General features: G+C 46.0%; 1 protein-coding gene across 1 annotated transcript in view; it reads left to right on the top strand.

Moving 5' to 3' along the window:
• The window catches only part of LOC103125758 (bcl-2-like protein 2), a 28,186-nt gene extending 25,351 nt beyond the window's left edge, over positions 1 to 2,835 (top strand). The window contains exons 5-7 of the mRNA XM_060175321.1: positions 705 to 792; positions 892 to 1,043; positions 1,867 to 2,835. Of these exons, the coding sequence (XP_060031304.1) occupies positions 705 to 792; positions 892 to 1,043; positions 1,867 to 1,906 (280 nt within the window). The 3' untranslated portion in view covers positions 1,907 to 2,835. The remainder of the gene's footprint in view (positions 1 to 704; positions 793 to 891; positions 1,044 to 1,866) is intronic.
• Positions 2,836 to 15,140: the final 12,305 nt, after the last annotated feature.

Raw genomic sequence — 15,140 nt, 5'->3', positions numbered from 1 at the left:
CATTGCTTTATCTACTGCACCACTTCCTGGATCACCAGAAAGCATTTTTTGTCATAATCATTATTCAGTCTCCCTAGCCTTTTTTCTTTCTTTTTAAAAATATTTTATTTAGTTTATTTTAATGAGAAAATGTAGATACAGAGGGAAAGATACAGAGAGAGACAGCAAAACAACACTTATCAGTTATGGCTTATGGTGGGGCTGGGGATTGAACCTGGGACCTCAGAGCCTCAGGCTTGAAAAGGCTTTTACATAACCATTATACTGTCTCCCCAGCCCTCTTTTTTTTTTTTTTAAATGTATGTATTTATGAGAGGGATAGGAGGAGAGACAAACAGAGCATTATTCTGGTACATGTGCTGCTGGGGATCAAACTAAGGACTTTATATGCTTGAAAGCCCAACACTTTCCACTGTGCCACTTCCCAGACCACATCTTTGCCTTTTTTTTTCTTCAACCAGAGCTCAGCTCTGGCTTATAGTGATGTGGGGGATTGAACCTGGGACTTTGGAGCCTCAGACATGAGATTCTGTTTGCATAACCATTTATAACTTGGCAGGCGTAGCTAGATATGCAGGCACATTTTCCATTTAGAAATGTTGACCAAAATATGAACACATTTTACCCAAACAAAACATGCCCACAGGTTGGATTTAATCAGCTGTCATTTGCAAATGAGATAATAAGACGACTACTCTTTCCAGGTTCGCATATATAGAGTTCTCAGACAAAGAGTCCGTGAGGACTTCCCTAGCCTTAGATGAGTCCCTGTTTAGAGGAAGACAAATCAAGGTAAGCTTCATGCTCTTTGCTTTTTTTTTGGTTCTGTAGAAGCAAGGTTTGTACAGGATAACTATATAAAGGCTTTCTGATGTACATCCCTCATCTCAGGTGATCCCAAAACGAACCAACAGACCAGGCATCAGCACCACAGACAGAGGATTCCCAAGAGCCCGGTACCGGGCCCGGACCACCAACTACAACAGTTCCCGCGCTCGATTCTACAGTGGTTTTAGCAACAGGCCCCGGGGTCGCATCTACAGGTCAGGATAGATGGGCTGCTCCTCCCCTCCGCCTCCCATGACCCCTGTATGCGTCTCCTCAACTGAGGAGCTTCCCTCTCTTACCCTGCCCGCGGTCTTAGGGACTTGGTCTCCTGCCTGTGCAGGGTGAGGAAGGTAGTTGTAGGCCAGGCCAGGAGGCCAGTCTCATCTTTTTCTGGAGCAGGAATCGGTGATTAGGGTTGCTCTCTCCACCCTGCTCTGAGTGATGCTCCCCCACCCCCCAGAGTTTGTGACCGTGAAGACATTTATACAGAAGGCCAGGAAGCAACAGGGCCCTCTGGGTGGTGAAAACTGCTTGAACATGTCAGCTGTTCCTCAGAACTAGGGAGGGGTTGAAGTTTGAGCCTCCCTTGGAAGGATACCCTTGGAGGGAGGGAGGGTGGTTAGTTGGTCCTGCGGGAGGATATTGAGATAAGACTGTACTGAGCAAGGTTGGCATTCTTTTCTCCTGCCGCTTGAGAGAGATTAGTCAGATATAGATAGCCCTCGGCTATTCATACAATTTATTTATCTGCTCCTTGGAGTTAAGGAGTCTCTGGTAGAGCCTGGGGTTGATGATGTGGAGAAGAGAAAACTGGATAAATAATGGCTTTTTCTTGCCACTGGCAAGCTTTCTTTTAGTGTCCCATTCCCCACCCCCATTTGCCAAACGTGTCACTATTTTTAAGTCGCGGGGGTCATTTTAGAACACCTGGCGGCTCCCCCTTCCCTTTATGTAGCTGGGGCAAGGGCCCATGGGGAGGGGCATGTATTGAACTGCTTGGTGATCCTGTTAACACCTAACTCTCCTTCTTTCTTCTAGGGGCCGGGCTAGAGCGACATCATGGTATTGCCCTTACTAAAAAAAAGTGTGTATTAGGAGGAGAGAGAGGAAAAAAAGAGAAAAGAAGGAAAAAAAAGAATTAAAAAAAAAAAGAAAAACAGAAGATGACCTTGATGGAAAAAAAATATTTTTAAAAAAAGATACACTGTGGAAGGGGGGAGAATCCCATAACTAACTGCTGAGGAGGGACCTGCTTTGGGGAGGAAGGGAAGGCCCCGGGGAGTGGGGCAGGGGCTGCCCTTTCACCCTGGGGATTCGCCGTGGACACGCCTCACCTGCGCAAGCTGCTCCGGTGTTTTCCCTGTCCCGCTTCACCCCCTTGGGGGCTCCTCAAGGGTAGGTGGGTGTGGGCAGTAGGAGGGTTTTTTTTTACCCAGGGCTCTGGAAGGATCCCCAACTGTTCTGCTTGTTACCTGCCCTCCATGTTCTCCCTCACTTTCTCCGTCGTCCCTTCCCGCTTGCTCCTGTCCCGCCAGCTCCCCCCCACCCCCTCCCTACCCCCTCCCCTCCCAGCCCACTCCCTTCTCTGGCTTCCTGCCCCTCCAGATTGCCTGGTGATCTGTTTTGTTTCCTTTTGTGTTTTCTTTTTCTGTTTTGAGTGTCTTTCTTTGCAGGTTTCTGTAGCCGGAAGATCTCCCGTTCCGCTCCCAGCGGCTCCAGTGTAAATTCCCCTCTCCCCTGGGGAAATGCACTACCTTGTTTTGGGGGTTTGGGGGATTTTTTTGTTTGTTTTGTTTTTCATGTTTTTTTTTTTCTTTGCCTTTTATTTTTCCCTTTTATTTGGAGGGAATGGGAGGAAATGGGGAACAGGGAGGTGGGAGGTGGATTTTGTTTTATTTTATTATTTTTTTTAGCTCATTTCTGGGGGTGGGAGGCTTTTTTTTTTTAATATGTGTCATGAATAAAGTTGTTTTTGAAAATAAAATTTGTTTGGCCTCTTGGGTGTAAGGATTGTCTGTATTCCTGTTTTCTTGTCTGTCCCAGATGGCTGTCAGTCCTCCTCCGAGGCAATGCTTGTGTTTAATAGAGGGGCAAGTTTCCATTTATGATCTAAGGAGTAGGAGTTAGAATTGCAACTAGCAGGAACATTATGTGTTGAGTTGAGGATACTTTCTCTGGATATCATAGTCCTGGTTAGCATTAGAGAAATTAGCCTGGGAAAGAAAGTTTTACAAAAGGTCAAGTTGGGACTTCTGGGTTTGAGCCCAGCACTGTGGTATCCGGTAGTGGGGTACCTGATTTGATCATTAGTACCTCATGTACTGGAGTGGTGCTCTTGGTTTCTTGTATGAAACTCCTTTATCCTCACCAATACAATAGTGGTTTATTGGGGTGCTGGGTGGTGGTTCACCTGCTTAAGCATACACTATAATATGCAAGGACCCAGGTTCAGGACCCTGGTCCCCACCTGTGCGGGGAAACAGTAGAGACGCAGTGTCTCAATATCTGGCTGTTTCCAATAAAGATTAAAAAGAATAGTGCTTGTTTTGTTTTTTTAATCAGAGCACTGTTCAGCTCTGGTTTATGGTAGTGCAGGGGATTGATCCTGGGACCTTGGAGCCTCAGGCATGAGTCTGTTTGCATAACCATTATGCTGTCTAGCCCTCACAACTTTTTTTTTTTTTTGGACAGAGGCAAACAATGAGAGGTGGGGGGGGAGATAAGAAAGACAAGCAGCACTACTTAACCATTCCTGCTTGCCCCTTGCAGGGGGGAATCAGGGCTTGAACCCTCACTGTGCTCAGCCTGTGCTTGACGATTTGATTTTAATGAAAAGCACCAGAGCACTGCTCAGCTCTGGTTTATGGTGGGCCTGGGGGTTGAACCTGGGACTTTAGAGCCTCAAGCATGAAAGTCTTGCATAACCATTATGCTTGTCTCCCTAGCCCTCATTGCTTTTTCTAACCATGCAGTGGTGATTTGGCCAAGGTTAACTGTTTATCTGACCAGGGTCATTTAACAAGATACCCCTCCCCCTCCACTGTTTTAGTATCTTGAAAATCAGTGCTCTACTTACTTGGTCATATTAACATAAAACCTTCATTTTATGTTCAAGTTGGTCTTCAAATCCATGAGCATTATATTCCCTCACCTTACGCTTCAGTAGCAAGGTGTTACACAGACTCATGGCCCTAGTTTGTAGTGTGCTAGTTTTGAGTCCATGTTGTTCCACCATAAACCAGAGTTGAGCAGTGTTTGGGTTTTATTACGCAAGACTTTTTTTTTTTTTGGCCTCCAGGGCTATCTCTGGGAGTCTGGGTTTACACTACAAATCCACTGTTCCTGCAGGCCATTTTTCCATTTTGTTACCATTGCTGTTGGCTAGGACAGAGAAACGGAGGGGAAGATGGAGGTGGGGAGCAGGAGGCTCAAACCGGGATGCTTACACCAGTTTGCCCTTTGCACCATGTGTGCTTAACCCGCTGTGCTGCCTACCGCCTGGCCCTCCTCAACACAATTTCTAAACATTAGCTCTATGTGCGCTTTGTTATTCACATGTTCTGGAACATTCTGTTTTTGCTTTTTTGTTGTTTTTTTTTTGCCTCCATTGTTAACTACTGAGGAGGTCTCGAAACTTTACATCAGGCTCAACCTGACGCTGTTGACTGGCTACGGAAGAAGGGCAAACGCTAGAAGTGCCTGCACTACAAATCCACTGCTCCTGTGGCCATTTTTTAGATTTTTTTTTTTTTTCCTTTTGATAGGACAGAGAAATTGAGGGGGAAATGCAGACCTACTCCTTGTGCCAGTCCTTGTGCTTCTCACTGTGTGTGCTTAGCCAAGGTGCACTGGCTGACCCCCACATGTTCTGTTCCTTACTGCAGAATTGTCTTTATTGGGGTATTAATTTATAGTCGACAGTAAAATACAGTTTGTACATGTGTAACATTTCCCATTTTTCCTGGGAAAACAACACTACAACCCCCACTAGGTCCTCTGCCATCATGTTCCAGGGCCTGAACCCCTCCCCCCCCACCCCAGAGTCTTTTACTCTGGTGCAATACACCAACTCCAGTCCAAGTTCTGCTTAGTGTTTTCCCTTCTGATGTTTTTCAACTTTTTTCTTTTTTTTTTCTAATATCTTATTTTATTTTTGAGAGAGATGCAGACAGAGAGACATAGAAACACCAGAGCACTGCTCAGCTCTGGTTTATGGTGGTATATGGGATTGAACCTAGGACTTTGGAGCCTCAGGCATGATAGTCTGTTTGCATAACCATTATGCTGTCTCCCCCACCCTCAACTTTTTTCTTTTGCCTCCAGGGTTATTGCTGGGGCTTGGTGCCTGTACCACAAATCCACTGCTCCTGGAGGCCATTTTTCCCATTTTGTTGCCCTTGTTATTGTAGCCGTTGATGTTGTTGGATAGGGCAGAGAGAAATCGAGAAAGGAGGGGAGACGAGAGAAAGACACCTGCACACGTGCTTCACCGTTTGTGAAGTGACCCCCCTGCAGGTGGGGAGCCAGGGGCTTGAACTGGATCCTTATGCTGGTCCTTGTGCTTTGCGCCATGTGCACTTAACCAGCTGTACTACTGCCTGGCTCCCGTTTTTCAACTTCTATGAGTGAGATCATCCTGTATTCATCTTTTTGTTTCTAATTTACCTCATTTAACAGGATTTTAACCTCCATCCAAGATGGGGTAAAAAAGGTGAATTCAGCATTTTTAACAGCTGAGTAGTATTCCATTGTATATATGGACCACAACTTTCTCAGCCACTCATCTGTTGGACACCTGGGTTACTTCTAGGTTTTGGCTATTACAGATTGTGCTGCTGTGAACATGGGTATATACAGATCTTTCAGATGGGTGTGTTTGACTCCTTAGGATATCTCCCCAGGAGAGGAATTGTAAGGGTCATAGGGTAGGTCCACTTGTAGCCTTTTTTATTTTTAAGAAAGGATTAACAAAACCATAGGGTAGGAGGGGTACAACTCCACACAATTCCCACCACCCAATCTCCATATCCCACCCCCTCCCCTGATAGCTTTCCCATTCTCTATCCCTCTGGGAGCATGGACCCAGGGTCATTGTGGGTTGCAGAAGGTGGAAGGTCTGGCTTCTGTAATTGCTTCCCCGCTGAACATGGACGTTGACTGGTTGGTCCGTACTCCCAGTCTGCCTCTCTCTTTCCCTAGTAGGGTGGGTCTCTGGGGAAGCTGAGCTCCAGGACACATTGGTGGGGTCTTCAATCCAGGGAAGCCTGGCCGGCATCCTGATGACATCTGGAACCTGGTGACTGAAAAGAGAGTTGACATATGAAGCCAAACAAGTAGTTGAGCAATCATGGACCCAAAGCTTGGAATAGTGGAGAGGAAGTGTTAGGGAGGTACTCACTGCAAACTCTAGTGTACTTCTGCTTTCAGGTATATATTTTGCAGTAGTTTACGGATACGTGTGAACATATGCTCTCTCTCACAGAAACTGGTGTATATCTAGGTTTGGGGACACTTGTAGCCTTCTGAGAGTTCTCCAGTCTGCTCTCCACAGGGATTGGACCAATCGACATTCCTACCAGCAGTGCAGGAGGGTTCCTTTGTCCCCACAACCTCCTGTGTTTTTTTTTTTTTTTTAATTTTTTTAAATCTTTATTGATTGGATAGAGACAGAATTCGAGAGGGAAGGGAGGGATAGAGAGGGTGAGACACAGACACCTGCAGCACTGCTTCCCCACTTGTGAAGCTTTCCCCCAGCAGGTGGGGACTGGGGGCTCAAACCCAGGTCCTTGTGCATTGTAACGTGTGCTCAGCCAGGTGCGCCACCCCCCACCCCCCCTTTTTAAATCTTACTTGTGGGGTGGGAAGGTTGTGCACTTGGTTAAGGGCACATAGTATTAAGCACAAGGATTCCGGTTCAAGCCTCCACTCTCCACTTACAGGGGTGAAACAGGTCTGCAGGCGTCCTTTCCCTCTCCACCCCCCCTCAATTTCTCTCTGTTCTGTCCAATAAAATGGGGGGAAATGGCTGCCAGGAGCACTGTATTTGTAGTGCAGGTACCAAGCCCCTGTGATAACCCTGGAGGCAATAATAATAATAAATCTTATTTGCTAACAGGAGATTCAGAGAGAGAGACCAGAGCACTGCTCTGCTAAACCCTAACTTGTGTGGAGGGATTGAACCTGGGACTTTGGAGCCTCAGGCATGAAGGTCTTTGGCCATAATGCTATCTCTCCTACCTGACTTCAATGATCTTAGGTTAAAGAAATGGCTCTGTATCTGTGAGGGTTTTGATTTATTTACCAGAGCACCACTCAGCTCTGGCTTAAGGTGGTGTGGGGAGGATTGAACCTGGGACTTTGGAGCCTCAGGCATGAGAGTATCTTTGCATAACCATTATGCTATCTACCCCTCCCCATCCATGAGGCTTTATTTCACCTTGCAAATGGCTTTGTATTCTCAATTCTCTGGTCAGTTGTACTATTTCCTGTTTTATGTGTTGAGATTTGCGGGGTGGGGGGTCTATAATGGCAAAGTGCCTGGAAATCTTAACTGTGACAACCCTGGTGCCCGGCCCCATGCCAAGAATGCTGTCATTGATACTGCAGGTGTGTCATCTACCCACCAGGGGGCGCAACCTGGCTATTTTTTAAAAGCCCTATACATTGTCTTTGGAGGGTAACGTTTTTTAATTTTGTGTTTACTCAATTCTACTTAACAACTGACCTGTTAGAGAAGCTCCCTATCTTTTTTTTTTTTTAATTTTTTATTGGGGAATTAATGTTTTACATTCGACAGTAAATACAATAGTTGGTACATGCATAACATTCCCCAGTTTTCCACATCACAATACCAAGGTTGGTAATTAATCACTGGCATTTTCCATATATGTGAAATTCACTTATTTTATTTTCTATAATTATTTGATTTAACTTTATTTTATTTATTATTGGGTCCAGACAGTGGTGCACCAGGTTGAGCACGCATGTTAGCACGTTCAAGGAGCTGGGCTGAAGCTTCCGGTTCCCACGTGCAGGGGGGAAGGAGAAGCTCCCTATCTTTATTTTGGTGGACTTCGGGCACATCTCTGGGGTTAAATTTCCAGAGAGGTACTTATGCTGCTACAGGACAAGCGACTTAATTTCTGGGACACAGCCTGCTGTCTGATGAACTTCCCATTCCTGTTGTGTTTTACTGTATTGCTTGTATTGTTCTGCCTTGCTATGCCAATCTTGTCTATCAGAATTCTAAGGTACAAGTCAAAAAATTTTGCTTTTCTACTCAGAATGATTCAAGAGCCAAGTGTTATCTCTAGTACTTGATGGTTTTATAATTAAAATAATGGTACCCTTGTTTCTCCTTAGACTGCCAGTTCCTTAGGGGCATCAATTGTGCCTTCTGATGAGCTCAGTGCCCACCACTCAACAGGTGCCCAGCAGCTGTTACTTTACACTTGCAGCATTGCTTCACCACTTGTGAAACTTCTCCCCCAGTGCTGGTGGGGACCATGGGCTTGAACTATCTTTGACCTAATGATCACTGTCCTGAAAAGAATCATATTTCTCTTTTTTTAAAGAATATTTATTCCCTTTTGTTGCCCTGGTTGTTTTATTGTTGTAGTTTTTATTGTTATTGATGTCTTTGTTGTTGGATAGGACAGAGAGAAATGGAGAGAGGAGGGGAAGACAGAGAGGGAGAGAGAAAGATAGACACCTGCAGACCTGTTTCATTGCCTGTGAAGAGACTCCCCTACAGGTGGGGAGCTGGGGGCTCGAACTGGGATCCTTACTCCAGTCCTTGCGCTTTGTGCCACCTGTGTTTAACCCACCTGTGCTTAACCCACCAGATTCCCTAAGAATCATATTTCTTGGGGCTGGCTTGGTGGTGCACCTGGTTGAGCACACATGTTACAATGTGTAAGGACCTGGGTTTAATCCCCCCACTTCAGGGGGAAAGCTTTGTGAGTAGTGAAGCAGGGCTGCAGGTGTCTCTCTGTCTCTCCTCTCCATCTTCCTCTTCCCTCTCAATTTTTGGCTGTCTCTATCCAATAATGAAGATGATTTTTTTAAAAATCATTTCTTTTTTTTTTTTGGTCTAATTCTTGGGGCTTGGTGCCAACACTACAGATCCACCTGCAATGGCTCCTGGCAGCCATTTTCCCCCATTTATTTATTTATTTTCCATAATTTTACTCCATAGGACAGAGAAATTGAGAGGGGAAGGCAGATAAGACAAAGATAACCGGTTGTGTGGTAGTGCAGCGGGTTAAGCACACGTGGTGTGAAGCGCAAGGGCCAGCACCCGCATAAGGATCCCGGTTCCAGGCTCTGACTCCCCACCTGCAGGGGAGTCGCTTCACAAGCGGTGAACTAGGTCTGCAGGTGTCTATCTCTCCCCCTCTCTGTCTTCCCCTGTTCTCTCCATTTCTCTCTGTCCTATCCAACAACAATAACAACAACAATAACTACAACAATAAAACAAGGGCAACAAAAGGAAATGAATAAATATTTTTTAAAAATTTCAAATAAAGGGGCCAGGCAGTGGCGCACTTGATTAAGCGCATACATTTCAGTGCGCAAGGATCCAGGTTCAAGCCCCTAGTCCCCAGCTGGAGGGGGAAAGCTTCACGAGTGGTGAAGCAGGGCTGTAGGTGTCTCTCTGTCTCTCTCTGTCTATCTTCTCCTGTCAATTTCTCTGTTTTTATACAATAATAAATAAAACATTAAAAATATTTAAAATTTCAAATAAAAAACAAGAGAGAAAGATAACCACCTGCTCCACTGCTTGTGAAGTGTCCCTGCAGCAGGTGGGGAGTGGGGGCTCGAACCTGGGTCCTTCCAAATAGTACTATGTACACATAACCTGGAATGCCACCATCCGGCCCATATCTTCTCTTTATTCTCTCTCACTCTTTTTTTTTTAAATTTATTTCATATTGGGGAATTAATGTTTTACATTCAACAGTAAATACAATAGTTTGTACATGCATAACATTCCCCAGTTTCCCATTTAATAATACAACCCCCACTATGTCATTTATCATCCTTCATGGACCTGTATTCTCCCCACACACCCACCCCAGAGTCTTTTACTTTGGTGCGATATGCCCATTCCATTTCAGGTTCTACTTGTGTTTTCTTTTCTGATCTTGTTTTTCAACTTCTGCCTGAGAGTGAGATCATCCCATATTCATCCTTCTGTTTCTGACTTATTTCACTCAACATGATTTTTTCAAGGTCCATCCAAGATCGGCTGAAAACGGTGAAGTCACCATATTTTACAGCTGAGTGGTATTCCATTGTGTATATATACCACAACTTGCTCAGCCACTCATCTGTTGTTGGACACCTGGGTCTTTTTTTTTTTTTTTAATCAAAGCACTTATCAGCTCTGGTTTATGGTGATGTGGCGGATTGAACCTGAGACCTCAGAGCCTCAGGCATGAGAGTCTCTTTGCATAACCATTATGCTATCTTCTCTCTCCATCTCTCTCCCTCTCCCCACCTCCTAGTACTGCTGAGCTTTGGTTTAGTTTGAATCTAGGATATCAGAGACTCAAGTCTCTGCATGACCATTATGTTGTCTTCCCACCCTATTGTCTTTTCATTTTCTCTGTTTAATCCTCACCTGGTTTTAAAGGAAGTGGTATGAGGGGAAAAGTTGCTTTAATGGGCCTGGCAGTGAGGTACCTAGTAGTGTGCAGGTTCACACCTCTTGTCCCCTGCAAGTGTCTTTCTACTTTCCCTTAATTTCCATCTCTACAAAAAAAAAAAAAAGTGTGGTCTGAGAGGTGGCACAGTGGCTAAGGCACTAGGCTCTCAAGCATGAGGTCCTGAGTAGTCTTTCTTGCTTAATTGTCCAGAAATAGACAATCATGATCAAATACTGGAATTAATTTTTTTTTTGCCTCCAGGGTTATTACTGGGGCTCAGTGCCTGCACTATGAATCCACTGCTCCTGGAGTGGAGGCTATTTTCCACCTTTGTTGCACTTGTTTATTGTTGTTATTGCTGTTGCTGGGTAGAACAGAGAGAAATCAAGAGAGGAGGGGAAGACAGAAAGGGAGAGAGAGAGAAACAGACACCTGCAGACCTGCTTCACCACTTGTGAATTGACCCTCCTGCAGGTGGGGAGCTGGGGGCTTGAACCAGGATCCTTGTGCTTCACTTTATGTGCGCTTATCCCCCTGTACAACCGCCATGCCCCCCTATAAGTTATTAGAACAGATTTTATTTATTATTATTATTTTTAAAAAATATTTATTTTATTTATTTATTCCCTTTTGTTGCCCTTGTTGTTTTATTGTTGTAGTTATTACTGTTGTTGTCATTGTTGGATAGGACAGAGAGAAATGGAGAGAGGAGGGGAAGACAGAGAGGAGGAGAGAAAGATAGACACCTGTAGACCTGCTTCACCGCCTGTGAAGCGACCCCTCTGCAGGTGGGGAGCCGGGGGTTCCAACTATGATCATTAAATGGGTCATTGAGCAAAATAAGTCTTAAAGGAAAAAAAAAATCTGTTCTAAGGGCAGGAGTAGATGGCATAGTGGTTATACAAAGAGACACTTATGCCTGAGTCTCCAAAGTCCTAGGTTCAATGGCCTGCATCACCGTAAGCCAGAGCTGAGCAGTGCTCTGGTAAAAATAATAATAATAAGGGGAGTCGGGTGTAGCGCAGCGGGTTAAGCGCAGGTGGGGCAAAGCACAAGGACCGGCATAAGGATCCCGGTTCGAACCCCGGCTCCCCACCTGCAGGGGAGTCACTTCACAGGCGGTGAAGCAGGTCTGCAGGTGTCTATCTTTCTCTCCCCTTCTCTGTATTCCTCTTCTGTCTCCATTTATTTATTTTTTAAAAGATTTTATTTATATATGAGAAAGATAGGAGGAGAGAGAAAGAACCAGACATCATTCTGGCACATGTGCTGCCAGGGATCGAACTCAGGACCTCATGCTTGAGAGTCCAAAGCTTTACCACTGCGCCACCTCCCAGACTACTATTTACTTATTTTTTATTATTATCTATGTTTATTGGATAGAGACAGCCAGAAATTGAGAGGGTATAGGGAGACAGAGAGGGAGCGAGACACAGAAACACCTGCAGCCCTGCTTCACCACTTGTGAAGATTGCCCCCTGCAGGTGGGGACCAGTGGCTCAAACCGGGTCCTTGTGCATTGTAACAGGTGCCCTCAACCAGGTGCACCACCACCCAGCCCTTATTTATTTATTTAATTTATTTATTTACTGATTAGAGACAGCCTCGCTCTGAGGATGGATGGTCTGAGACTAACCCACTCCACTGGCGCTTGGCAGCCTCAGGGCCTGGTGGTGCTCGGCTCCCCTTGCAACCAGTTCGGGCATCAGGAGAACACCAAGAATGAAGAGATCTTGAATTCCCTCAAGTCTGTCTGACCTGGCAGCGGGTTAAGCCCAACTTAATGCTGTTTAAAAAGTGCAACATGTGGGGGTCAGGCGGTAGTGCAGCAGGTTAAGAGCATGTGACGCAAAGCGCAAGGACCTGTATAAGCATCTGGGTTCAAGCCCCGGGCTCCCCACCTGCAGGGGAGTCGCTTCACAGGCAGTGAAGCAGGTCTGCAGGTGAATGTCTTTCTCTCCCCCTCTCTGTCTTCCCCTCCTCTCTCCATTTCTCTCTGTCCTATCCAACAACGAACGACATCATCAACAACAATAATAACCACGACAAGGTTACAACAAGGGCAACAAAAGGGGGGAAAATGGCCTCCAAAAGCAGTGGATTCATGGTGCAGGCACTGAGCCCCAGCAATAACCCTGGAGTCAAAAAAAAAAAAGAAAGAAAGAAAGAAAGAAAGAAAGGTGTGACGTGCATGGTGCACCACGTTCTTTGCTTTCCTGCGGGAGGCCTGTCCGCCCCCGGCGACCAGCCACTTCACTCAGGACCGACCCCAAGTTCATTACCTGGTCGTTCGTGTGCTGCATCCGCTTCCCCACCACGGGCACTGAAGCTGACCTTGAAGCCCTGCTGGCCTGGGGGTCCAGCTGCGTGTAGGGCACCCGCCTCCCGCCGCCGCTGGGCCGCACAGCGCTGCCCTCCAGGGATTTCATCCAGGGCTGTGTTTCCTCTAAACCTGCATGGGGATTGCCTGGTAGCCAAGAAATCCCCCAGTGGATGCTGTTACTGCCCACCCCAGGCCGGGGCTCAAAAAAGTGCCAGGTGTCAAGAGAAAGAAAAAAATAAATAAATAAATAAATAAAGGGGAAAAAGAACACTGTAATGTTCACTCATTTTTTTTTTTTTTGCCTGCACTACGATTCCACTCATGTTGAGCACACATGTTACAATGTGAAAGGACCCAGGTTCGAGCCCCTGGTCCCCATCTGCATGGGGAAAGCAGAGCTGCAGGTGTCTGTCTCTCTCCCTGTGATGGCTATCTTTTTTCAATTATTGTTGTTGCTGTTGCTGTTGTTGGATAGGACAGAGAATAACTGAGAGAGGAGGGATAGATAGAGAGGGGAGAGAGGGCAGGGGAGATAATATAATGGTTATGCAAAAAATACTCTCATGCCCGTGGTCTGGGAGGTGGCACAGCAGATAAAGCACTGGATTCTCAAGCGTGAGGTCCCGAGTTCAATCCCTGGCAGCACATGTACCAGAGTAATGTCTGGTTCTTTCTCTCCTCCTATCTTTCACATGAATAAATAAATTCTATTAAAAAAACAAAAACTCTCATGCCTGAGGCTCCAAAGTCCCAGGTTCAGTCCCCTGTACCACCATAAACCAGAGCCAAGGAAAGATCTGGTAAAAAAAAATTTAAAAAAAAAAAAAGAAAAAGAAAAAAGAGGGGGAGAGAAAGACATTTGCAGACCTGCTTCACCGTTTGTGAAGCAATGGCCCCTGCAGGTGGGAAGTGGGGGCTAGAACCAAGATCCTTGCGTGGGTACTTGCTCTCATACAATGTGCACTTAGCCTGGTAACTACCGCCCAGGCCAGACAATCACTGTTTTTACCTGCACAGTATCCATTCTGATTTCTGCTAACAGCACTCAACTTTTGCTTCCCCTCTCCCCAGCTGTTGGAACTGGTGGGATGGAACATTATCGGTTCTTGTCAGGAGGTGGTCCAAAGCTGAGCCCCACTGGAGTCCATTCATCCAGCATGTTCTGTCAGTGACTGACTATGTATGGCTTCCTGAGTCAGGAGATCACCCTGGTTTCTAACCTCTCGTGCCTTGCTCAGCTTCTCCCTCCATCCTGTTAGCACCCCACCACATCCTTCTTTTTTTTTTTAATTAATTAATTACAGAGAGAAATCAAGATGGAAGGGAGAGGTTAATATAGGGAGAGAGAAAGGGAGACACCTGCAGCTTTGCTTTACTGCTTGTGAAGCTTTCCTCCTGCAGGTGGGGATTGGGGAGTTCGATCCCAGGCCCTTGTGCATAGTAGCGTTTATTACACAACCAGGTGTGCCACCAGCTGGCCCCTCACATCTTTTGCCCTCTCTCAGTGCCACCCGGGTTGTTGCTGGGGCTCGATGCCCAAACTATGAATCGACCACTCCTGGTGGCCATTTAGCTCCCTCTACTTCCTCTTCTTCTTCTTCTTTTTAAAAATTTTATTTATTTATTAATGAGAAAGATAGGAGAGAGAGAGAAAGAACCAGACATCACTGGTACATGTGCTGCTGGGGATTAAACTCAGGACCTCATACTTGAGAGTCTAGTGCCTTAGCCACTGCGCCACCTCCCGGACCATATATATATATATTTTTTATTCGATAGGATAGATAGAAACTGAGAGAGGAGAGGGAGAGAGCAAGACAAAGAGAGACACTTGTAGACCTGCTTCACCACTCATGAAGCTTCTCCCCTGCTGGTGAGGAGTGGGGGCTTGAACTTGAATCCTTGCACATGGTAGCCTCTGTGCTCAAGCAGGTACACCACTACCTGGCCCCACACCACATTCTTTTAATCAATTCCCTTGTTTTGGCCCAAGTCATTAGTCAGGCCCCCTTCCCTACCATTTAGGGCTTGCACCTAATGCCACTGCTATTGGACTTTATTTTTTTCATTTCAGAGAGAGAGAAAGAGAGAGAGAGAAAGACGCACCATAGCACCACTCACTGGTCACGAAACGCCCCTAGATGGTGTGCCTGATACTCCAAGTGGTGTCAGGTACCTGAGCAGTGTGAAGGGCGCACTCTGCCGTGCAAGCTGTCCTCCAGCTCTAGAATCAGTTTCTACCACTTGCAGCAATGACAACAATGAGATCTAAAGACAGGCTATTAGCTATTCTGGTTATCCTGACAAGACACCAACAGGGAGTGAAGCCGGGGCTGTGG

Source organism: Erinaceus europaeus, chromosome 16 (assembly GCF_950295315.1).
Source record: "Erinaceus europaeus chromosome 16, mEriEur2.1, whole genome shotgun sequence".
NCBI lineage: Eukaryota > Metazoa > Chordata > Mammalia > Eulipotyphla > Erinaceidae > Erinaceus > Erinaceus europaeus.
The sequence above is the reverse complement of the archived record's forward strand: the minus strand, read 5'-3'. Positions and strand labels throughout refer to the sequence as shown.